Source organism: Cydia fagiglandana, chromosome 17, assembly GCF_963556715.1.
Source record: "Cydia fagiglandana chromosome 17, ilCydFagi1.1, whole genome shotgun sequence".
In the NCBI taxonomy this organism is placed as follows: Eukaryota; Metazoa; Arthropoda; class Insecta; order Lepidoptera; family Tortricidae; genus Cydia; species Cydia fagiglandana.
In genome coordinates, this window is record NC_085948.1 from 3,711,170 (window position 1) to 3,737,745 (window position 26,576).

Here is a 26,576-nt window from a genome sequence, read left to right on the forward strand (position 1 = left end):
TTAAATCATATTCAATTGGAACAGAGTTGCATTTAATTTGTTTAGTTAAATTTACAAACAAAACCAACATCAACTTTTATTGCCTACACTAAAGGTTCAAATTTCCATGGCAAATTCTGGATTTTTCATTTGTATTAGTCGCACATTGAGTAGTGTTAGCCGCGACAATATCTCGGGCGCGAGAAACTGTCTCAGCGCTCTCGTATTAAGCCTAAAGTATCGTCGAAGCAGTTTCATTAGGCCACACAGAACGAGCCGCCTCGCGAGGAAATTGCCGCGCGAAGCAGCTCAGTCGTGCCTCGCCCGAGGCATTGCGGGAGCGAGTGCGTTTGCTTCGTCCGAGGCACGTCTATTTACACGGACCGAGCTATTAGGGCGTGTTCTAGGAGTTGTGTATGTCACTCAGTGTAATTGCTACCTTTCTTGCAAACTTTTTTACCAAACCAATACGAAGTGATCTCACACACATTTTAACAGTCAATTTGTAATTTAAGGGAGAACAGCAGACCTCGAACCACGTTCTACGTGTTGCTTCCCTGTTACACTTACGTACGAATTTACAAGTGCGACACAGAGGCAACACGTCGAACGTTGTTCGCGGTAGGCCCCCAGGCATCTTTGCAGTAGTCGTACCCTAACTAACTCACGCAAGAGTAGAGTTGATATTTAAAAATTTGTTTAAACTTCAGTTTCGTTTGTTTTAAACTTCTGCTTTTAAATATCAACTCTATTCTAAACACCATTAGAATTATATTCGATTAACGACATCTTTATTAACAGCTTAATATACAGGCAAGCTCGTGTTAGACAGGCCATGCTAAAACGTGTGAATACTAACAAATCTTATTCAAGTCCATTGCTATGTTGTACTGCATCGGTAAGTCGGTACCTAGGGAAGGGATATATGCTGATTAACTTTGCACACCATGTGGGGATAATTTGGAAAATGTTTGTGTCTTAAAACAGCCAAATGTTGTTTATCTCCGGCAAGAAGAATCCGTCCCTCTCTTATAAACTTAGAATAGCGAGACAAATGCTTTGGGATCGGCAACTTCGACAAGAAGTCATTAGGTAATTATTTATGCAATTTGCAGAGTTAACTGCCAAAATGCTTGAGACTGGTTATTTAGGAAGGTTCATAATAAAATCACAGTCAATCATATTTTGTTTTGTAATTTAAATTATGAATCTTTCTAAACAATTATTTTTGTTTAGGACTTTAGGAAGTGTAGCTGATAATTGAATAATACAATTAAAATATGAGTATAAAAGCTGGTACTTTAATACCTTTGGCACACACATTGCGTTTATCTATCGGCGAGAAAAACGATAGGAAGGAGACAGACTCCCACATGAGTCTATTGCATTTGATTATCTGTTCTATGACAAACGAAGAGTCAAATTGGTATCGCGAATAATGATTTTAAATGACGATGAAGTGGTGATATACCGGGTGTGGCCTGCAATATGAGCAAAAAATTAAACTTTAGGCTTTACTTCTCATACTGACCAACATTTGTTCAGCTACTTTTAAAAATAACTTGTGGTTTGATTTTTAATACACTTTAAAGTTTATTCCAAGACGCAATGTATTGCGAATTTTGTTATGTTTAAGGCGTGACAAGCAACGTCAATCAAAATGATATGGCGTGGCGATGGCGTCCATTGAAAATAATATTTATTTTGTATGAAAAATAGGGAGTCTAAATACTTCATAATTTTTTAAAGTTGTTGAACAAAAGTGTCACCGTTTGAGGAGTCCAATCTATGTTTTCATTATTTGCTCATGTTACAGGCCACACCCGGTATAAACATGACAAAATCACATTTAAACTTCGAGCAAAGGTTATACGTTTTATTGCAATAATTTAGAACTTTGGAGTTATTTGTTTTGAAGCCTATTTGGTGACCGAGACATATTATTATGTAAATAGCTAATAGTACATTGTGCAACATGGGGCGTAAGTTGAATATTGCAAACGAGAGTAAGTTAAATCGTGACGCCTTGCCGGAGCGATTTATAGACTCGAGTTTGCAATATTATTACGCTCCGAGTTACACACAATGTTTTTCATCACACATGCGATACAAAAATTAAGTATAAAGACAAAAAACTGTTAATTATGGCACTAGAAACTTCATAACTCCCTAGGGAGAACGCTTTTTCTATAACTCCCGCGAAACCCACGTGCAATTCCACATTTACTGAGCGAGTGTGATGAAAATTTTAAGAAAATTGCGTTTATTTATTTTTGTAATTAGTGCCCTTAATTACCATTACTTTGTCTCACAGGTTTTTACTCGCCAACAGATAAGGTCATAAAATACATTTAAAATAAGGGACGCTAACCAAAATGCTTATATAAATATGCTATACCAAACATAAATCATTATAATCTATGAACCAACAATGGAAATAGTGTGAAGCGAAACAAAAGCATAATGCAAAGGCAAAAAAAAACGAACACATGCCTTTTACACACACACACACGTGGGAAATGATGTGAATTATAATAGACTTAGTCATCGAGTAAAAAAAGCAATGATTCACCGCTCTTCAGATTTCTGGCGTCAGTACTTTTTGTGTATTTGATCTTTTGTTTAATCGTGACGATAGTTTGTCTAATTTATTGAAACAGATTCGTCACGAGAATTTTACGTAGTTTAAGCGGTATCCTATATATGCCTAAGTGTATTTAATTTTTAACTAAATAATTCAATGTATCAATGACTGAAAGGATTTTAATGTTTGTGACAATGTTACCTACACCCCATACAACCATTTCCAGTCGCCGTTACGACGCAGTGTAGACACATCTTGTGTCGACACCGTCTGTTTCGGTCACAATTCCAGTCGCAGAGTCGTCGCCGTGTCGACACAGTTACCAGAAATGGGGAAGGGTCGACACATGACACAAAGTGACATAAAGTGTGGTCGCCGTGTGCACACATTGTTACTAGTTTGCGACTACTTTATGCCAAAATCATTCGTTCATTCGTTCATTTTGTTCCTGTCAAATGGAAGCTGTCAGATGGAAAAATAGTTAAATAAAAATAAGTGACATTAATACGCCATCTCTAAAACGGATTACAAGACGTAATTATATATTGTTTGCATTTATATTACAATAGGACTTAAATTATTATGGGGAATTAAACTGCTCGAGTGATTTGATAAACTAAGTGTAATATAATCAACGCGCCACCACATTGTTTTAGTTTAGCCGGAAATGAAATTGTTTACTTCTCAGTGCTTGTGTTCATAAATATATTATTTGATGCATTTTTAGTACTTCGATGCGTATACTATACTTAAATAACAGAAATAACACTTTACATACTACGAAACTTGTTAATTATGATGTATAAATATGGTTTAAGGCTGAGAAATATTGCAGTCACAAAGTAGTCGCAAATGTTTCGACTTTGTGTCGACTCTGTGTAGACACATGACACGCGCTGTCAAAAGTAATAACAAAGTTACTGGATTTGCAAAATGGCTCCTTGTGTTCATTTGTTTTCAGATATTCTCAAAGTGTAAAAATGACGTGGTCAGAGATGGGACTTAATAGATTAACTGTTTATTCGACTAATTAATGGAATAAAAAAAGTTAATCTCTCAAATTTTAATCACGATTAGTTTAGTTGACCTAACATAGATTGAAATTGAATTAATCTGAACATTAATCGAATAAATTATCGATTAAATCTCGGTTGGAAGTTGACAGGGGGCCATTTTTGTATGTAAAAATAATAGAAATGTCATATTGTCATTAATTCATATTATAATTAACCTAACCTAAGAAGAAAAATAAATAAAGAAATAGAAATGTATTGCATGCAGATGGTAGCCAAACACTTTGCCATAAAAGTCGAGATGGGTGTCGATTTATAGGTTTTAGGGAGTGCCGATTTCGAAAATGATGACCATTTTGGATTCCAAGATGGCGGCCATGCACTATGTCATAAAAGTCGTCATGGATGTCGTTTTATAGGTTTTAGGGGGCCCCGATTTAGAAAATGATGATCATTTTGAAATCCAAAATGGCGGCCATGCACTATGTTATAAAAGTCGTCATGGGTGTCGTTTTATAGGTTTTGGGGGGCGCAGATTTAGAAAATGATGACCATTTTGGATTCCAAAATGGTGGCCATGCACTATGTCATAAAAGTCGTCATGGGTGTCGTTTTATAGGTTTTAGGGGGCGCAGATTTCGAAAACGATGACCATTTTGGATTCCAAGATGGCGGCCATGCACTATGTTATAAAAGTCGTCATGAATGTCGTTTTATAGGTTTTAGGGGGCCCCGCTTTCGAAAATGATGACCATTTTGGAATCCAGAATGGCGGCCATGCACTATGTCATGAAAGTCGTCATGGGTGTCGTTTTATAGGTTTTAGGGGGCCCCGATTTAGAAAATGATGACCATTTTGAAATCCAAAATGGCGGCCATGCACTGTCATAAAAGTTGTCATGGGTGTCGTTTTATAGGTTTTGGGGGGCGCAGATTTAGAAAATGATGACCTTTTTGGATTCCAAAATGGTGGCCATGCACTATGTCATAAAAGTCGTCATGGGTGTCGTTTTATAGGTTTTAGGGGGCGCAGATTTCGAAAACGATGACCATTTTGGATTTCAAGATGGCGGCCATGCACTATGTCATAAAAGTCGTCATGGATGTCGTTTTACAGGTTTTAGGGGACGCAGATTTCGAAAATGATGGCCATTTTGGAATCCAAATGGCGGCCATGCACTATGTCATAAAAGTTGTCATGGGTGTCGTTTTATAGGTTTTAGGGGGCCCTGATTTCGAAAATGATGACCATTTTGGAATCCAAAATGGCGGCCATGCACTATGTCATAAAAGTTGTCATGGGTGTCGTTTTATAGGTTTTAGGGGGCCCTGATTGCGAAAATGATGACCCTTTTGGAATACAAAATGGCGGCCATGCAGTATGTCATTAAAGTCGTCATGGCTGTCGTTTTATAGGTTTTAGGGAGCGCAGATTTCGAAAATAATAACTATTTTGGAATCCAAGATGGCGGCCATGCACTATGTTAAAAGTCGACATGGATGTCGTTTTGTTGGTCATGGTCATCATTTTCGAAATCTGCTCTTCCTAACATCTATGACGGCTTATATGACAAAGTGCACGGCAGACATCTTGGAATCCAAAATGGTCATCATTTTCGAATTCTGCACTCCCTAAAACCTATAAAACGATATCCATGACGACTTTTATGACAAAGTGCACGGCACACATCTTGGATTCCAAACTGGTCATCATTTTCGAAATCGGCACTTCCTAAAACCTATAAAACGATATTCATGACGACTTTTATGACAAAATACGTAGCTACCATCTTGGATTATAAAATGATCATCGTTTTCGAATTCTGCACTCCCTAAAACCTATAAATCGACATCCGTGACGACGCAAGTTATCTTTATTTTCAGATCTAACAAATTGCTGCAGAATACAAAGGACAAAAAAAGAAGCGAGGAGGTAATGAAACAAGCAAAAATACAAATGATTCCTCGACGCAATGGGATGCTTCTTAAATTGTGTCCAGATTTTTTTGTCATAAAAGTTTTTATTTTTCACGTATTACTCTCACAAGTTCCGTGACATTTCGACCTTGTAATTTTTTAAGTAAATGTTTTTGTTTATCTGTGAGGATCTCACTAGAATAATATAAGCAAGGTATGTTTATATTTGATGATTGAAATAGTAACGCAAAAAAATATATTATATTTGTGTCTTATATTCCTGCCGAAGACTTTTATTTTTCCTTTTCCTTCTACACAAGTTTGGTCAAGTAATAAGAATTTAGGGCTCTCAATTTTATTTTGACTTCTACAACAGTAAAGCTACGAGGCCATGTTTGGTATCGTTTTCGTATAAATTCGCAGTACCAAATTTAGTTATGGTATCACATTCACACCATTCCAAAGTAAAAACATATAAACTTACTTTCTTTTAAACTCATCTTCACGCTTTAACTGCTGAACAGTTTTAATTTAAATTTAGTACACATATATTTTGAGTTCCGAGACAGGACATAATAAGTTATCTCAAAAATCATCCTTCAAAGGTGTGAAATGAGGTGTAGGGGGGAATTCAGAATTGACTTCTTGAAGTTAATACTGTTTAAGTTTAGGTTTGAAGTCATGTTTTTTTTATCATTTTTAACTAAATCAAAGATGTAGACCATCCCAAATTTAATATAAATCGGTTCAGCGGTTATTGATTTCCCGTACAAATTTCCACGCCACTTTTCACACCTTCAAAAGATGATTTTGGTTATAAGATCTATCCTATGTCCTGTTCCGGGACGCAAACTATTTCTATACCAAATTTCAACGAAATCGGTTCAGCGGTTAAGCGTCAAGTAAACTTGTAACAAATTAAACTAACTTTCATTTTGTATAAGTGGCATGTCGCTAAGATGCATAGTTTCCGAGATATAATCGAAAAACAGGAAAATGGGAACTTCAAAGCCCCCTCTCTTCCCCCCGCTCAAGGGCTACGGCCGGGGACTTTTGATATGTTCACCTCCTAACTTGTCCAAACCAAGTTACAGAGTCAAAAATTGTGTTCCGAGCATTTCCCTCTACAACTTTTTTGAGCATTCGTTGGCTGACCTAAGTAGCTTATTGCATTTCTTTAAAAACTTTTCTGTAATAGGTTGACGGGTGTTGGGTGTTTATATGGTTTTGGTCGATTATTATCATTTGCATCGCCCATGATGACTTACTAGAATTACTTACGAGCACACGAGACACTAATAGTAGTTTGACAAACCTTGGTTTTCAAGAGGTATTTTATATTGACATTTGCTGTCACAAATTTGCTGTCAGATTTAGTCGCAAACCGCACGCAAAGTGCACACAAATGTGTCGACACCTTGTTACGGAAAAGTGTACACACGGCGACGACACTTTGTTTCGAAACAATTCTAGACACATTGTGTGGACTCTGTTACGACACATCTGACATTTAGTTACCACTTTGATGATTCTGCGACTGGAATGGTTATATGGGACTTAAACCACTGGGATAAAAATAATTGAAAAATAAAACAAAACATAACCAAAAAATAAACATTTTCTTTGTAAAGAATCAAATACAGCTAAGTAATCACAATGACGACAAATTTCCATGTTAACAAAAAAAAACAACTAAATTCTTCTTAGACTTACATCAAGGAATAAAAATATCAACATTATTACTTATACACATAATTAACACTATTATCAATATTATCATCTTAGAAATCTACATAATTTTAATCAGTCTGTTAAAACTTAATTTGGTCTTAATTTTTTTTTAAGTTAGCGGTGACACAGGCCTACGTCTTCACTGCAATCAAATCAAATCAGAGAGTGAGTTATTTTGTCGTGACGTCATCCGCAGGCATTTCATATCAACAACATAGCCGGTTATCGTTTTTGCAATTTGAAAAGAAGCCGATTCGACCTGTCAGCTACATTTTTTAGATTTAAATGCATAAGACGAAAGTGGACGATGTCACGTGACCGCTTCTGCATACAATTGTAATCCCCATTTTGCTTTCTGAATATTATAGAAAATATTTTTACTCATTTGTTGTTTATTGACCACAACTATGCAAACCGCGAGGGGTATAATAGCTATGGGAAATATACAGTAAGTTGTATAAACATATTTTCTATAATATCCAGGGAGGTAAATGGGGTCTTTTAATAAATGAAAATGTTACTTAAGGCCACTTGCACCATCCTACCAACCGGGGGTCAATCAGTTAAACCTGGAGTTATCATGGTTACCAGTACAATTTGACACTGGGTTAACGGTTTAACCGGTCAAGCCCGGGTTAGTAGGATGGTGCAAATGGCGCTTAAGAGGATAGCGGTCGTTCACTAACCTCTTAAGTAACATGCACCTGCTTATAGGCGTTGTTTATTTTTAGATTCAGGCGCAAGTTCCCTATCCGCATAATATAAGCTTCGACAGTGACGTAAGCTTGTGTTTAAGTGGGGATCCTATCTCGTCGCATAATAATTGATTGTCATAATGTAATGTTACGCATAAAACTTTTTTCGCATATTTTTTCTCCAGCTGAAACAGAAAGTATTTTCGAAAATATTTTGCATAGGTTGTGTAGAATAGGGTAGCTAGGTTAGGTTAGGTTAGGTTTGTGTTATAATTCTTCAGCAATATTAATATTTTCAGTACAATAACAATTATGCGAAATGAGTTTTATGCGTAACATTACATTAGGACAATCAATTATTATGCGACCCAATATTGACCCGTTTGAGTGGTGTTCTAGCAGGAGAGGCACTTACCGGTGCGCGCGGGCAGCAGGTAGTTCTTGGGCGGGCGGCCGCGCTTGCGCTTCAGCAGCAGCTGCTGGCCCGACGGCAGCGCCGACATGCTCAGGTTGCTCAGGTTGTGCGCGTTGCCCATCACCGTGCCGCCCGTCAGCACGCAGCCCTCCAGGTCTGTGCGACATTCAATTAGGGTTAACAATATCATAATCATCTTTCTAGACTTCAGTCGCCCACTGCTTATTCCAAGAGACAGGTAACAATTTAATTGTAGTTTAACAATGTAAATAGAAACGTCTGTACAATGCAAAATGCCTCGCGAGGAAATTGCCGTGCGAGGCAACCATGTGTGCGTAATTGTATCGTTCTTAAGAAAAAAAACCGGGCAAGTGCGAGTCGGACTCGCGCACGAAGGGTTCCGTACCATAATGCAAAAAAAAAACAAAAAAAAGCAAAAAGAAAACGGGTCACCCATCCAACTACTGACCACTCCCGACGTTGCTTAACTTTGGTCAAAAATCACGTTTGTTGTATGGGAGCCCCATTTAAATCTTTATTTTATTCTGTTTTTAGTATTTGTTGTTATAGCGGCAACAGAAATACATCATCTGTGAAAATTACAACTGTCTAGCTATCACGGTTCGTGAGATACAGCCTGGTGACAGACAGACGGACAGACGGACAGCGAAGTCTTAGTAATAGGGTCCCGTTTTACCCTTTGGGTACGGAACCCTAAAAAGCACATTTTCATAGATGGAGCTGCATTGCGCCGCTTTTTTGCAAAACGGTTTGCAAAACCAAATGATTTATAATGAGAGATGGTTGTTATAAATAAACAGAATGAAGAAAATTACGATACGAAGCATATCGGTCTGTGTAAACTTGCCTCGCTCAAGCCTTTAGCGTGAGCGTTTGACTACTCAATCGAGCACGATACAGATCGAAAAAAAAATTGGGAAAATTTGCTCGTTTTGAATGAATTTACCTAATGAGTAATATTCAATAATCTAAACTAAAATACTGTAATTGCGTGACGACTACTACATTTCTGCAGGGCGCGTAATTTGAAATTGGGCCGCCGGGCCAATAAGTTTCAGCGCCCTAAAGTCAAGGAAGAAAAACAAATGCCATGGCCCAGTTGGCCCTAGGGTAAATCTAAATATAGGTACGCCCTTGCATTTCTGTCATCAAACAGTATAAAAGTAAAACTAACCGAGCGAAGTCTTGGGCGGGCGGCCGCGCTTCTTCTTGATCTTGGGCGTGAGCGGGAGCGGCGTCTTGCGCGGGCGGCCGCGGCCCCGGCGCGGCGGCTCCAGCAGGTCGCCGGCCGCCAGCTCGTGCTTCACCGGCTCCAGCGTGCTGGGGGAACTGACACATTATATTCTAGCGGTAGCGGTTGCGGACCATTATATATTACTAACAGTTTTAATCGACTTCATTTCATAGAGGGAGGAGGTTCTGTATTCGGTTGTGGCAATTTTTTTTATGTACGTTCACCGATTACTCCGACATCCGTAGTCCGATTTGAGTAATTCTTTTTTTGTTTGAAACGAGCTATGTCCAAGTTGGTCCCATATTAATTCATTTCAAACATACCAGTTGGTAACGCATAGACTTAAAAAAAGGATAATAATTTATAACATTCTTTTTCTCCAATATGCTCGGAAATGTTCACCTTACTGTAGCAAAAATACTACGGGAAGTTCTTCGTTAATGTCAAACTCTAATTAAAAAACATCAAACTATCGCTGTCCTGTTCTAGCGGACGGGAAGTAAAAAAACACTACAGTAATAACTTATTACTGTAGTGTTTTTTACTTTTTAATAATAAAAAACGCAAACGGCCAATTATTATTGCCGCGAGCCGCTTCTACACGACCCGATCAGCTATCATTTCACGTGTATGATCGTGCGAATACTGCTTAATAAAATCAAAGATTATTTTTATATTTTTTTTTAAATCTCATCCGTGTTCATAAAGCTTATATAGTTTGTCAAAGGACTTTCTCATTTCAAACATAGACAAAGAGAATCATACTATATTTGTCTTACATTAGTACTAGCACCCAAAAGAAAAGGATCGGTATAGTTTTCCTGGTTCTCACTGACTGAAAAGTTGGTTTGACCAACTATATTGCACAATTATATTGAATGAACGAATACTGAATGGCAGAATAAGTTTGTAACTTTAACTTTTAAAAATCAATTAAAGAGGGAAATTGTTTTTGACATTTTGGATGTGAAGGTTTGATTTGAGTGATGCTTGATGGTTAAATAATAATTATTTTAGCTTATTTCCTCGCATGTTTGGAGAAAAGCACTATATATGCCTCGGCAGGAATAGCAATTCGTGGATTCGTCTTCTTTGTCGGACTCCGCTTCGCGTCGTCCGACAAAATCGAAACTCATCCACGAATTGCCCTTTCCCGGCCTCTGCAATAATGTACTATTTGAAGTCGGTTTTCTTTTTTTTTGTAAAAAGTTTCTATTTTAGTAGCTAATATTTTAATATTTTTTTTTATATTATGATACGATGTTTTATGGAACATTTTTACACAAATTGACTTTTTACACTGTAAGCTCAAAAAGGCTTGTGTTACAGGCTTACAGTGATTCTTCACTACCCACTACGCCAGACCGGTAGTAAAAACATTAATAATTATATTCAGAATTCGATATTATCAAATAGGTAAATTCAATTAGATAATTATCACTGGTATAAGGAATTAAATGCAGTTTTTGGACTTGTATAATATTATCTTGAAAATTAACATTAACGTTTAGCTAATACATTCGGACTCATCAGTTATAATTTCTGAACCATTTCCATTTATTCCTCTCTTAAAAAAAAATTCTGGAGTATTGTATGTATGTATTATTTACCTGTTGAGCACGACGGGGTTGGTGGTAGCCCTGGGCGGCAGCATGACGTCGCCGCTGGGCGTGAACACGAGATGTCCGGACTCCCGGTGTGTGGTGCGCACCATGCCGGACATCACTTCAGAGTTGTTTTCACATTAGTTCCTGGAGTATTGTATGTATTATTTACCTGTTGAGTACGACGGGGTTGGTGGTAGCCCTGGGCGGCAGCATGACGTCGCCGCTGGGCGTGAACACGAGATGTCCGGACTCCCGGTGTGTGGTGCGCACCATGCCGGACATCACTTCAGAGTTGTTTTCACATTAGTTCCTGGAGTATTGTATGTATTATTTACCTGTTGAGTACGACGGGGTTGGTGGTAGCCCTGGGCGGCAGCATGACGTCGCCGCTGGGCGTGAACACGAGATGTCCGGACTCCCGGTGTGTGGTGCGCACCATGCCGGACATCACTTCAGAGTTGTTTTCACATTAGTTCCTGGAGTATTGTATGTATTTACCTGTTGAGTACGACGGGGTTGGTGGCAGCCCTGGGTGGCAGCATGACGTCGCCGCTGGGCGTGAACACGAGATGTCCGGACTCCCGGTGTGTGGTGCGCACCATGCCGGACATCACTTCAGAGTTGTTTCACATTAGTTCCTGGAGTATTGTATGTATTTACCTGTTGAGTACGACGGGGTTGGTGGTAGCCCTGGGTGGCAGCATGACGTCGCCGCTGGGCGTGAACACGAGATGCCCGGACTCCCGGTGTGTGGTGCGCACCATGCCGGACATCACTTCAAAGTTGTTTTCACATTAGTTCCTGGAGTATTGTATGTATTTACCTGTTGAGTACGACGGGGTTGGTGGCAGCCCTGGGTGGCAGCATGACGTCGCCGCTGGGCGTGAACACGAGATGTCCGGACTCCCGGTGTGTGGTGCGCACCATGCCGGACATCACTTCAGAGTTGTTTTCACATTAGTTCCTGGAGTATTGTATGTATTTACCTGTTGAGTACGACGGGGTTGGTGGTAGCCCTGGGCGGCAGCATGACGTCGCCGCTGGGCGTGAACACGAGATGTCCGGACTCCCGGTGTGTGGTGCGCACCATGCCGGACATCACTTCAGAGTTGTTTTCACATTAGTTCCTGGAGTATTGTATGTATTATTTACCTGTTGAGTACGACGGGGTTGGTGGTAGCCCTGGGCGGCAGCATGACGTCGCCGCTGGGCGTGAACACGAGATGTCCGGACTCCCGGTGTGTGGTGCGCACCATGCCGGACATCACTTCAGAGTTGTTTTCACATTAGTTCCTGGAGTATTGTATGTATTATTTACCTGTTGAGTACGACGGGGTTGGTGGTAGCCCTGGGCGGCAGCATGACGTCGCCGCTGGGCGTGAACACGAGATGTCCGGACTCCCGGTGTGTGGTGCGCACCATGCCGGACATCACTTCAGAGTTGTTTTCGCGTTTGGTCGTGGTGGATTCGTTGGCCATGTCGACGGTTGGGTCTTCCTGGAATGGGAAATGTGGGTATAAGTGTCAAGTTATTCATTAAATCTGACGTTTTATCTGTGTCATCGGTCACTACATTTAGTGCAACCCAGTTGAAACGTCGGATAAGGTCAAAATTATGAAATTTTATCGCGGTAGACCCGTTCCGCCGCTTATACCTTTAAACAGGCAATAATTCTTGTATGTATATTTATATATTTCGGGAATCCCGGAAACGGCTCTAACGATTTCGATGAGATTTGCTATATTGGGGTTTCCGGGGGCGAAAAATCGATCTAGCTAGGTCTTATCTCTGGGAAAACGCGGATTTTTGAGTTATTATATGTTTTCAGAGCAAAGCGGTCTCTATAACTAAATAAGTAGGATGATCGCCATGTATAGTGTGTACGGTACCCGCTCGCAGATCTTGGTGTGTACGCGCAGCTTGTCGGAGCGCGCGAACGAGCGGCCGCAGCCGCCGCACGTGAAGGGCCGCTCGCCTGTGTGTGTCAGCCGGTGTCGGGAGAGGTGGGATGACCGCTGGAATCTGTAAGGAAATAATAATGATACGGTTGTCCAACAAGTCTTACCGCCACTGGCGCGACTCCATAAGCTTGGTGTATGAACTCACAGCAGGGGTGCGAAACTCCTCCCTTCGGGCAAACGCGGCTCCGTTCGGCCCAGCTTTGCTCCGAGCAATTATTAGGGTTGACACAACTTGACGTCCCTTTGCGTGCACGACCACAGATAAGATATTAGCTTGAATTTTAACAACCCTAAATAGCCGAAAGGGATAGTGCCAAACATTAGAAAGGGACAGCATGATTCGACCCTGAACCGCTGTCAAACTTCGGTTTTGTAGGAAGTTTCCTTTCTGGACCAGTGGCGGTACTTCCATACAATCCCAAAAGCCGGGCTTGCCTTAGTTGCCTTACCGAAATTACGTAGGGATAAGATCAATATAGATTATTTTAAAACCGCGCGCCAAAAGAACCCGCATTATTAAATTCAAGCCACAGCGCTCCGACCGCGGCGTGTGTTGCGAATTTTTGCCGTGGCGCCTCATCCGCGCGAAAGAAATCAGTCGCAGGTTATGCTCGCTATCCTGCTCGCACTCATCGGCTTGCAACCGGGCTTGCTTTTTCGTCCCGCTCTTAAGCGCTCCAGCCTACAAACCGCCATATAATGAATGTAACTATTTGTTGGTATATATAGCACTTTTATACGGCGATTTAAGCCAGGCTTTTGGTGTGAAGTTAGCTGCATAAGTTTGCACGAGCGCGATTTCATGCGCGTTGACTTCAAGTGTATTATTATTTAGTCAAAACAAAAGTTGAATTAGTGAAAGTGGATTAGTTCGTTTGTTGTGGCGTTTATAATTGTTTAATTCGTTAACAATGGATGAAGTTGTTCCTTGTGACGGTATGAAATGCGTCCACTCAACGAGGGCAAGGTAAAGTCGTTAAATTAATTTCGTGGATAAATTCTGTCTAGTAACAGTATACCGTATGCCCTTAGCGGGCTATGATTAGCTCGCCTCGATACGCTAGCAGAATGCATTTGAGACCGAAGAGTGAAGATTGGACAGTTATTACGAAAACATATCTTTCGGCTTGCCTTACTCCAAAACTCTGGGCACGCCACTGTTCTGGACGGAAGTACTATTATTTATTCTGTGGTCACACGGGTTTCAACAAGATAGTAGACATGCTAGATGTGCAGAATAAACATAGCATGGATTCTATTTTTATATGAATAAGAACTGTTACCTGAGATCACAAACGTCGCAGACATGAGGGCGGCGCCCTTCCTCGCATTCGTTGGCATTTGAGTCGGACATGGAACCGCTTGAATCAGTTTCTTCGTCGTCATCCATATTCTTGGCTTTCTCTGGAAAATAAACATACAAATTATTTGTACGTTCGTGTTAGGGGATTCAAAAAGCCTACTAGTACCTACTGCCCCACGACAAATAACAGCCATTGGGAATATTATTAGAATTTGTACACAATGAGGCGGGTCCACACATAACGAGCCGCCTCGCGAGGAAACTGCTGCGCGATGCAGCTCGGTCTGTGTAGACATGCCTCGGCCGCATTGCCTCGGGCGAGTCACGTGTCCACCGACCGGGCTTCGCGCGGCAATTTCCTCGCGAAGCGGCTCGTTCTGTGTGGACACTATTTCAGTTATGAGTGTTCCAATGGCCATTAAAGATATTGACTACGACACAGAATAAAAAATATATAGGAGTGTTGTGGGTACTCAGACAACGAACTATATAATATACTTAAATATTTAGAAAACAATCATAACTCAGGACCAAATATCTGTGTCATCACACAAATAACTGCCCTTACCGGGATTCGAACCCAGGACCATCGGCTTCATGGCAGGGTCACTACCCACTAGTCCAGACCGGTCCTCAAAAACCCCACATCACCGTCAGAATACTCACCATCAGAATCGTCATGCTCGTTGTTGGTGGGCTTCTGCAGAGCGGATAGCTGCACTACCTTGATGCCGCCCGGCTTCGGATCGTCCTGGTTGGAGGCTGCCCCTGTTGACAATAATACATGTTTAGTACTTTTATCTTAGGACTTATCTTATGGCCTCTCTCTCACTCGTGACTTTTATAGAATATGTCACACCGATAGAACTGCCGCACCACGTAAAAGCCATAGCCACAATTGCCGTTCGCCTAAAATAAAAAGATTCTCTAGAGCAGCGGTCGGCAACAGGCGGCCCGCGAACCTCTCACTTGCGGCCCGCGATCCCCCTAGGCTATTTTGTACGTAATATTGACAAACGACAATGTCTCATATGTCGTCTCATAAAGTCACAAAAATATGAACAAAGTTCAATTTCGTTAACTACTATGTGGCCCTTGGCTGCTAAAAGGTTGCCAACCGCTGCTCTAGAGGATTTGTCGTAAACCCTCAACCTAGGGATCCCTGAATAGGGATAGCTGGTGTGAATAGGGAAAATACTTACACCCCTGTTGACGGTATACAGTTAATAGGTACATAACCTAACCCTGATGTATTTGAACTTTTATGGTTCTTGTATTCGGGGCGCGAGAGCTGACTTATATACTGCCGTCTCTTTTTAGCTATATGAAGGGTTTTAATAACAAACCATGTCATTTGACAATATCGCGATAAACGAGGGTAGTTTCTCGCCCCCCCCTGCCGCCACCGGCGCAGTTATCGGGTGTGGAGGGTTGCGGCCTGCAGTCTGCGCCGGTCCGTCACCGTAAACGCAAGCTCCTGATGAGACTCCTCGGTACGGAGTGAAACATGTCGAGCGTTTTTCGACTTAAAATACGTGAGTGACCCCATTTTTAATATTATTAATATGAAGGGTTGTTGATGTTTTGACAGCTGGGAGCCGAGGCATGTGCGAGTCCTTCGTGATAAACGAGAGTTTTAGCAGATAAAATTATATTTAAACGAACATAAAGATTGATAAAAGTAAACATAAACAACATTTGTCACCGGCTCGACTAATTGTAAACATTCTCATGATTGAGTAACATATGTAAAGTAAACATAAGACTAATTATTTACATTTACCGCAAATGCGTCGAGACAAATAGAGTTTTTATATAAGTCTTCTGGCTTTTACAGTCGCCATCAGATATATCGGAGCGGCCAAGGTGTTCACAATATCTGAACACGCACTCTAACGTCCTGACAATAGAGGCGTGTTCAGATATTTGTGAGCGCCATAGCTGCTCCGATGTATCTGATGGCGACTATACATATGAAATTGGTTATTGATATTAAAGTTACTAAATACATATGTATTTATATTCATCCAAAAATGAAATACTTGTGTACATTTTAACCTGAGTAAAAAATGGACTATAAAGGTTCCGTCACACAGGCGCGTTTTCCGGGAGTTTTAGGCTTTTATATGTAAACGCGCCGCCCGCAAAACGCGCCTGTGTGACGGAGCCTTAAAGCTAATTATATTCAAGTGGTTTGAGCAAAAAGATATCTTTACATTGAATATTTTTTACTACAGGTAAAACTGAAATTAAAAAAAAAAAACTTGTTTTAAACGTGAATACGCAAACTCGATTAGCGACGTGTGAAATATGTACCATGTTTTGTCACAATTGTGTTATATCAAGATACCTTTTTTATAGATTGAAACTATAACTGGATAGTTTCCTATGAATTAGTCCCAAAAGCGCCTATCGGCCTTATGCTAATGTAGCTAAGTAAAGATTTTCTTAAAAATCTTGAATATAAAATCCAGGATATAATTACCATCAAAATGCCACCAGCCTTTTGAAATGCCAATAGGCAAACAATACCTCCAACTATACATCTCACCGCGGAGTTTCATAAAAGCAAATACTAGGATTAAACTCTTACGTAAAACAATACATTTCCTCACGCAACCATCAATTTGAGCAACAATGGCGTCGAGACAATATCATTTAGCGTAATTCCCTCCCATAGACTAGGAATCCTCCAGACCGAGTTTAGAGCAATTATTTCATGCCGATGATGCCAAAAATGCGAGGGTGCGCGGGACGAGGCGAAATCCCGTACCGTGATTGGTCCGTTCAAAGACACGGACGTCACACAAAGTCACTTTCGACTCGAACATGGAGTAAATTTACCGTATGCGTGGCAGAGGGGGTAGCGCGACTATGCCCAGTCTGGAGGATGTTTTGTCTGTGTTCCCTCCCGAGAAGACAATCATCCACATTGTACTTAGGCTTGTTTATTTTAAACTCCATTTACATTCATATTTATTATTTTAACTGTGAATAATTGTGCAAACATATGAATATGAGGAACTTTTTGTTTGTAGTTCGAAACTTTGCGAAAACAGTGAGTAAATAACGCAGTAAAATATGAGTTTAAAGTATCTACTGTACTCTGTAATACACATAAACTTTAATACCTTGACAATAGAGTTGACGAGCTCTTGACTTTTCGACTAGATATGTTTCGGTAAATCTGGTCTTGAGTTGGTAAAAAATAACTGATTTGCAAGACCGAAGTGATCCCATAAGTGTTCCGTGAACAAAGTTTTGTACGGAACACTAATATTCTTCAAAGTAAGAAAACGAGGTAGGTAACTATAAATGTTATATCAAGGAACGGTATATTTCAATGAAGAAACTTGCATCTTGGAGTGGTTATGTGTAATTCCTCATGCATAATTGTAATAAATCGCTTGTGAGTGGTTATTAAATGAGACACAATTGATTTTGCCTGAATGCCATTTGTTTACAAAACGAAGAAAAATATTTTACGAGTATCACAGTACAGCAATCAATTTATAATCGAAGAATTGTTTTATTTGTGTAAGAAAAGGATAGGCCTGCCACTTTAGTCTGTATCTTTAGGTATTTAAAAAAGAGTTAACAAAATCTACCCTCAAATGGCTTCTTAAGCCAGGTGAGGGTAGATGAAGACATTACATGATCAAATAATGTAAGTTAAAGTCAGGTTAGGTCGCCCAGTGACATATCCAGGTAGTTTTGTATTTGGTTGGTTAATCAATAAATGTTATAACTACCCGAAAATGTACAAATTATTTGTTTAGTATTCAACCTTAATACTGCTATGTACGTCAGTATAGTGTTACTAGGTAATTACAGAAACTTCTGGTCCTTCGAGCCGGATTGCTTTGTGGATTACACGTCTGTTTACTTTTATTTAAGTACCTAAAGATACAGAGTATTAATACAGTCATTATATGTTTTCAGACAAATAAATTAATATAGTTTTCAAACCTGTGTGACGTGATACGTCTAGGTGTACTGTTTAAAATGCACCACTCTCCCCCCCCCCCCCCTCCACCTGACGCTCGACCCCCCCCCACCTTGAAATGTGTCCCCGTTGGTAGTTTTTTGGCATTCTCACGAAAACTATAATAGATATCAAAAAAGTGTCAAGGACAGAATTAATCCTCATTAAATTTAGAACAAAAATGGTCTTATGTGTTTTATTATAAGTTGGACGGTATTCAAGCTATAAGTACTTGTATAACCTTAAAATAACAAAATAACCATACTAGTATGACGAAATGCAGAATATCTTCAAAACGGCTAGACCGATTTTAATAAAATATACCTAAAAAATCACCGCAGTGAAGCCAGCTATCAAACAAAAGAAACTACATCAAAATCGGTTCATCCGTTTCGGCGTTACGAAGTCACAGGTAAACACAGAAATACAAATTTTTTTCAACTGCACCCAATAATTTTGTAAACCGATTAATTTTGATCAATTATTTTAATGGGATCATGTCCCTTGAAGTTTTAGCTTTACGAAAAGTTAAAAAACATGGAAAACGGCCCAGTATTTTTCAAATTATCGGCATTTTCCCGATTTGTGAGTGGTTTCGTGTTATCACGCGCACGAGTTGCCCTTGACCCCTATAAAACGGGGGGTAGGGGAGGGGTTGTTATCAGTCACTTATCAGAAGTTGACCGGTACCCATATCCGCATATTTTCCCGTAAAGAAGACCTGTGAAAAATGGAAACCACTGAAGCTGAAGTCCGCCAAGTCGTCCAGCTCAGCTCCTGCAAGAGGGGCATAGTCAACGTTCAGTAGCTGCCACGCTGAATTTAAGTCAATCTACAGTTTGCAGAGTTAACTAGAGGTTCCAACGGACTGGATCCTTTACTTCAAGACCAAGAAGCGGCCGCAAAAAGTGTACATCAGAGAGGGACGACCGCTTCATTGTCACAACATCTCTCCGAGATCGACACCTGACAAGCGTTGCCATCCAGCAGCGTCTGCGTGAGATACGAGGAGTGGCTGCCAGTGAGTGGACAATAAGAAGAAGACTTAAGAAAGCGAACTTGACACCCAGGAGGCCTGCAACGGGGCCCAGATTGCTGGCGCGACACCGTACAGCCCGAAGAGAGTTTGCAGAAAATCATATGGACTGGACCATTGAGCAATGGACCCCAGTTCTCTTCTCGGACGTGTGCAGAATATGCTTGAATGGATGTGACCGAAGAGGAAGAGTCTACAGAAGGCCAGAAGAACGGTTCGCCCAATGTTGCTTCTCCGAAAGGGTCGCGCCACGGCCCCCACCAGGCACGAAAACCAGCTCTGTTCGCGCGTCGTAGGAAACGTCGTCCCAGAACATCACGGATCCACCGCCATAGGCGAAAATGTACAAATTATTTGTTTAGTATTCAACCTTAATACTAGTGATTGCAATCCGGATTATTCGAAGTTCAAAAATCCGGATTTCGGAGCGTTTAAAAATCCGTTTTAAAATCCGGATTTTGAAAAGAAAAAACCGGTTTTTCGGATTTTTTCCCACCAGTACTAATTTGCTCAAAATCAATGCTAATGCGAAATAAAAAGCGGTGCACATGAAGCGGTAACGCGGGAGAGCTATTGCCAGCCGGGCATTGCGCGTCGCGCACTCGTTCGCACCTGTATGCTTGCCCCGCGTCCGCCGCCCCTGCCGCCCGCTACCCGCCAAGTCACCGTCATCTGCACCATGGCCGCGACATCGACTCCGACTTCTCCTCTTTCCTCGGTGGCTTCCACGAGTGCAATGACAACTGTTAATGGTAAACTACAGAAACAAGACCAACGAGAGCTAAGTTTTAAAGAGCAATTAAATCAGCAGCTGTCTTTGCTCGACCAAAATAATACAGGAGTTGCCCAGATTGCCTCACCAGATGCCCCGGATTAGCTACTCTAATCCACATAGAGCACGAAGGCGATTCCATTGCAAAGAGGCGTAAGGCAGGGAGACGTTATCTCTCCGAAACTGTTTACTGCCGTAATGGAAGACGCCTTCAAGCTCCTGGAATGGCAAGGACTTGGCATCAACATCAACGGCGAATACATCACTCACGTTCGGTTTGCCGACGATATAGTAGTGATGGCAAAGTCGATGGAGGAACTCAGCATGATGCTCGATGACCTCAACCGAGTTTCACAACGGGTGGGCTTGAAAATGAACATGGACAAGACGAAACTTATGTCAAATGCCAATGTTATGCCCATCCCACTTTCTGTTGGGAACTCGGTACTCGAAGTTGTTGACTCGTACATCTACCTAGGACAAGTAGTCCAATTAGGTAGGTCCAACTTCGAGAAGGAGGTCAACCGCCGAATCCAATTCGGTTGGGCAGCGTTCGGGAAATTATGCAATGTCTTTTCGTCCGACATACCTCAGTGCCTCAAGAGGAAAGTCTTTAATCAATGTGTGTTACCAGTGATGACTTACGGCTCCGAAACGTGGTCTTTCACTATCAGCCTCATCTCAAAATTCAAAGTCGCTCAACGAGCTATGGAGAGGGCTATGCTCGGAGTTTCTCTGCGTGATCGAATCAGAAATGAGGAGATCCGTAGACGAACTAAAGTCACCGACATAGACTACCGGACAAGCTGAAGTAGCAATGGGCAGGCCACATTGCGCGCAGAGAAGATGGCCGATGGGGTCGAAAAGTGCTCGAGTCGAGACCACGGACGGACTAGCAAGCGGAGCGTAGGACGTCCACCCACAAGATGGACGGACGACCTTGTTAAGGCCGCCGGAAGACGCTGGATGCGGGTCGCTTACAACCGGTACGAATGGAGGGCCAAGGGCCTATGTTCAGCAGTGGACATCTTATGGTTGAGATGATGATGATGAATCCACATAGAAATGGCCGTCCACGAGGGCGGAGGAAAAATCGGTAGCATTTTATCCTCCGTATACAACCAGCTATTATCAATACCACCAACAAGTGTGGAATCGGAAAGAGAATGTCGGCAGCAGGAGTGTTCTGTAACCGTATGAGGACGAGGTTAAGTGACGAATCTCTTGATGCGATGATGTTTCTTTATTGGCGTAGCAGTGTACGCATTCTGTTTTTGTTATTTTTAATAAAAACAACTTAATTTGATTGTTTGTTTCACTTTGCTTTTATGCCAAATATTCCTTTCTTAAAATCCGGATTGAATCCGAACTTCGGATTTCGGTCAAACCAAAATCCGAAAATCCGGATTTGAAAAAATGTCACGGATTTGCAATCGCTACTTAATACTGCTATGTACGTCAGTATAGTGTTACTAGGTAATTACAGAAACTTCTGGTCCTTCGAGCCGGATTGCTTTGTGGATTACACGTCTGTTTACTTTTATTTAAGTACCTAAAGATACAGAGTATTAATACAGTCATTATATGTTTTCAGACAAATAAATTAATATAGTTTTCAAACCTGTGTGACGTGATACGTCTAGGTGTACTGTTTAAAATGCACCACTCTCCCCCCCCCCCCTCCACCTGACGCTCGACCCCCCCCCACCTTGAAATGTGTCCCCGTTGGTAGTTTTTTGGCATTCTCACGAAAACTATAATAGATATCAAAAAAGTGTCAAGGACAGAATTAATCCTCATTAAATTTAGAACAAAAATGGTCTTATGTGTTTTATTATAAGTTGGACGGTATTCAAGCTATAAGTACTTGTATAACCTTAAAATAACAAAATAACCATACTAGTATGACGAAATGCAGAATATCTTCAAAACGGCTAGACCGATTTTAATAAAATATACCTAAAAAATCACCGCAGTGAAGCCAGCTATCAAACAAAAGAAACTACATCAAAATCGGTTCATCCGTTTCGGCGTTACGAAGTCACAGGTAAACACAGAAATACAAATTTTTTTCAACTGCACCCAATAATTTTGTAAACCGATTAATTTTGATCAATTATTTTAATGGGATCATGTCCCTTGAAGTTTTAGCTTTACGAAAAGTTAAAAAACATGGAAAACGGCCCAGTATTTTTCAAATTATCGGCATTTTCCCGATTTGTGAGTGGTTTCGTGTTATCACGCGCACGAGTTGCCCTTGACCCCTATAAAACGGGGGGTAGGGGAGGGGTTGTTATCAGTCACTTATCAGAAGTTGACCGGTACCCATATCCGCATATTTTCCCGTAAAGAAGACCTGTGAAAAATGGAAACCACTGAAGCTGAAGTCCGCCAAGTCGTCCAGCTCAGCTCCTGCAAGAGGGGCATAGCCAACGTTCAGTAGCTGCCACGCTGAATTTAAGTCAATCTACAGTTTGCAGAGTTAACTAGAGGTTCCAACGGACTAGATCCTTTACTTCAAGACCAAGAAGCGGCCGCAAAAAGTGTACATCAGAGAGGGACGACCGCTTCATTGTCACAACATCTCTCCGAGATCGACACCTGACAAGCGTTGCCATCCAGCAGCGTCTGCGTGAGATACGAGGAGTGGCTGCCAGTGAGTGGACAATAAGAAGAAGACTTAAGAAAGCGAACTTGACACCCAGGAGGCCTGCAACGGGGCCCAGATTGCTGGCGCGACACCGTACAGCCCGAAGAGAGTTTGCAGAAAATCATATGGACTGGACCATTGAGCAATGGACCCCAGTTCTCTTCTCGGACGTGTGCAGAATATGCTTGAATGGATGTGACCGAAGAGGAAGAGTCTACAGAAGGCCAGAAGAACGGTTCGCCCAATGTTGCTTCTCCGAAAGGGTCGCGCCACGGCCCCCACCAGGCACGAAAACCAGCTCTGTTCGCGCGTCGTAGGAAACGTCGTCCCAGAACATCACGGATCCACCGCCATAGGCGACCCTTTCGGAGAAGCAACATTGGGCGAACCGTTCTTCTGGCCTTCTGTAGACTCTTCCTCTTCGGTCACATCCATTCAAGCATATTCTGCACACGTCCGAGAAGAGAACTGGGGTCCATTGCTCAATGGTCCAGTCCATATGATTTTATGCAAACTCTCTTCGGGCTGTACGGTGTCGCGCCAGCAATCTGGGCCCCGTTGCAGGCCTCCTGGGTGTCAAGTTCACTTTCTTAAGTCTTCTTCTTATTGTCCACTCACTGGCAGCCACTCCTCGTATCTCACGCAGACGCTGCTGGATGGCAACGCTTGTCAGGTGTCGATCTCGGAGAGATGTTGTGACAATGAAGCGGTCGTCCCTCTCTGATGTACACTTTTTGCGGCCGCTTCTTGGTCTTGAAGTAAAGGATCCAGTCCGTTGGAACCTCTGGTAAACTCTGCAAACTGTAGATTGACTTAAATTCAACGTGGCAGCTACTGAACGTTGGCTACGCCCCTCTTGCAGGAGCTGAGCTGGACAACTTGGCGGACTTCAGCTTCAGTGGTTTCCATTTTTCACAGGTCTTCTTTACGGGAAAATATGCGGATATGGGTACCGGTCAACTTCTGATAAGTGCCTGATAACAACCCCTCCCCTACCCCCCGTTTTATAGGGGTCAAGGGCAACTTGTGCGCGTGATAACACGAAACCACTCACAAATCGGGAAAATGCCGATAATTTGAAAAATACTGGGCCGTTTTCCATGTTTTTTAACTTTTCGTAAAGCTAAAACTTCAAGGGACATGATCCCATTAAAATAATTGATCAAAATTAATCGGTTTACAAAATTATTGGGTGCAGTTGAAAAAAAAATGTATTTCTGTGTTTACCTGTGACTTCGTAACGCCGAAACGGATGAACCGATTTTGATGTAGTTTCTTTTGTTTGATAGCTGGCTTCACTGCGGTGATTTTTTAGGTATATTTTATTAAAATCGGTCTAGCCGTTTTGAAGATATTCTGCATTTCGTCATACTAGTATGGTTATTTTGTTATTTTAAGGTTATACAAGTACTTATAGCTTGAATACCGTCCAACTTATAATAAAACACATAAGACCATTTTTGTTCTAAATTTAATGAGGATTAATTCTGTCCTTGACACTTTTTTGATATCTATTATAGTTTTCGTGAGAATGCCAAAAAACTACCAACGGGGACACATTTCAAGGTGGGGGGGGGGGGTCGAGCGTCAGGTGGAGGGGGGGGGGAGAGTGGTGCATTTTAAACAGTACACCTAGACGTATCACGTCACACAGGTTTGAAAACTATATTAATTTGTTTCATTTTCCCATACATTGATTACATAGAATAACTCAATTATATAGCATATGCAACAAAACATACCCGTTCTGTTCCCGGAAGTTAAGGATACGCGTAGCTTAATTTATGGCTGTGAATTATTTCGGTCATCGCCTCAGACGTAGTTTATTAAAATTGTACTAAAATCGCGTAAGCAGTTTATTACTTCAACTAACCGCTAAATGGCGTGATTACGTAAATTTTCTCGATAGAAAATCTATTCGAATATACCACAAAACAGCCTGAGCGTACCTCACCTTATTATTTAATAAACGGGAGTTTATAATCTCAATACTATGTAGTAAAAAAAACCGGGGAAGTGCGAGTCGGACTCGCGCACGAAGGGTTCCGTACCATAAAGCAAAAAAAAAACGGAAAAAAATGCAAAAAGAAAACGGTCACCCATCCAAGTACTGACCACTCCCGACGTTGCTTAACTTTGGTCAAAAATCACGTTTGTTGTATGGGAGCCCCATTTAATTCTTTATTTTATTCAGATTTTAGTATTTGTTGTTATAGCGGCAACAGAAATACATCATCTGTGAAAATTTCAACTGTCTAGCTATCACGGTTCGTGAGATACAGCCTGGTGACAGACGGACGGACGGACAGCGAAGTCTTAGTAATAGGGTCCCGTTTTACCCTTTGGGTACGGAACCCTAAAAATACATTAAATAATGGAACGTTTAAGTACAAAATCGTTGATTATTGGAAATTGCTACCGGCAATGTTTTACCTTTTCTCGGTTTAAAAATAGATTGACCTTTAAATCGCTTCGATCTCCGCCAATAATAGATTAAATTGATTAGAAACGTACTGCTTTAACGAAGTACTTAGGTTTAAATATATTTTTCCACTTCGTTTAGGTAATAACAAAAAGTTATTGACTACGACGGTAGAATTTAGAATCTAAGAATCCCACCAAAAACATTTTCATGTAAAATGTTGCCAAGACGTAACCATAAGACACTGTAAAAAGTTATCAGATCTCTTGTAGACTGACATCTGCTTCTAACTCTACAAGTCCCAACTTCACAAACTCTACACCCTAGTCAAAATATGCGGCTGGCAAGTTGCGCTAAACTGTGTCATTTTTTGTGTGGTATATGATGACTATCAGACGGTTCGTTAATAAAAAAAAAGTTTCCAAAAGCTTATGAAAGTTAAAAAAAAAAAGTTCACAAGAAATAGAAGTTTCCCATGAGAACCCAGTGACCCCAACTACTCTGTTGCAAACCACACAGAAGAATATACTTATGGTATAATGATATATGTAAATATTACAAAGAATAAGAAAAGTGATTATATTTATCCGCAGGTATCCAATTTTTACTAAGCCTTGAGACCCTCATAAATATGCATGAGAATCATAAAAACTTTAAAATATATTTTTATTCCAATAAAATATATTTCAACGGTTTTATTGCCGACGGGCCACTTAAAGTCCGTTAATTTATTTTTGTTTCTAAATTATTTTAAAAATTTTAATGCCACTGTTATGTGCAAAATGGCAGAACGAAAGTTAATGCTCTTAAATTACATATAAATTTTTAAATTTAAAAATAATCGCCTTAAGAGTTACAAGAATGCATTAATTCTCATTTTATCGATGTGATAAGTAGGTAATTATTTTAGCTGGTTTTACCTTGAGAATTATTTTCCTCGAATTGAATAACATCAAAAAAATCGATATGTTAAAAAATGTCCATGTTGTTTATTCGTACGTTTAACATACGTCAAAAGCAAATATTTAAAGTAAATTATTTAATCTTTAGTCGAGTCGACGTGTATTCAACGAATTTTTGGATGCGCTAATGTTGAATACTTTGGAATTATTATATTAACAGGTCTTTGCTCTTGTAAAAAATAAGTGTTTTTTTTGGCATAAAAAACTACTTAAAAAAAATGTTGTGGGAAATATGTAAGACATAACTTTATCCTAAATTTGAGGAGGCAAATGCGTATAGATAACTAA

At 40.7% G+C, this 26,576-nt stretch overlaps 1 protein-coding gene across 1 annotated transcript in view; it reads right to left on the reverse strand.

Annotated features, from left to right (window-relative positions):
- The window catches only part of LOC134672992 (zinc finger and BTB domain-containing protein 7A-like), a 48,178-nt gene that overhangs the window by 6,791 nt on the left and 14,811 nt on the right, over positions 1 to 26,576 (reverse strand). The window contains exons 7-13 of the mRNA XM_063530951.1: positions 15,128 to 15,229; positions 14,442 to 14,562; positions 13,087 to 13,219; positions 12,544 to 12,693; positions 9,530 to 9,665; positions 8,335 to 8,490; positions 839 to 889 (exon numbers count right to left, since the gene is read on the reverse strand). Coding sequence (XP_063387021.1) covers positions 839 to 889; positions 8,335 to 8,490; positions 9,530 to 9,665; positions 12,544 to 12,693; positions 13,087 to 13,219; positions 14,442 to 14,562; positions 15,128 to 15,229 — 849 coding nt within the window. The remainder of the gene's footprint in view (positions 1 to 838; positions 890 to 8,334; positions 8,491 to 9,529; positions 9,666 to 12,543; positions 12,694 to 13,086; positions 13,220 to 14,441; positions 14,563 to 15,127; positions 15,230 to 26,576) is intronic.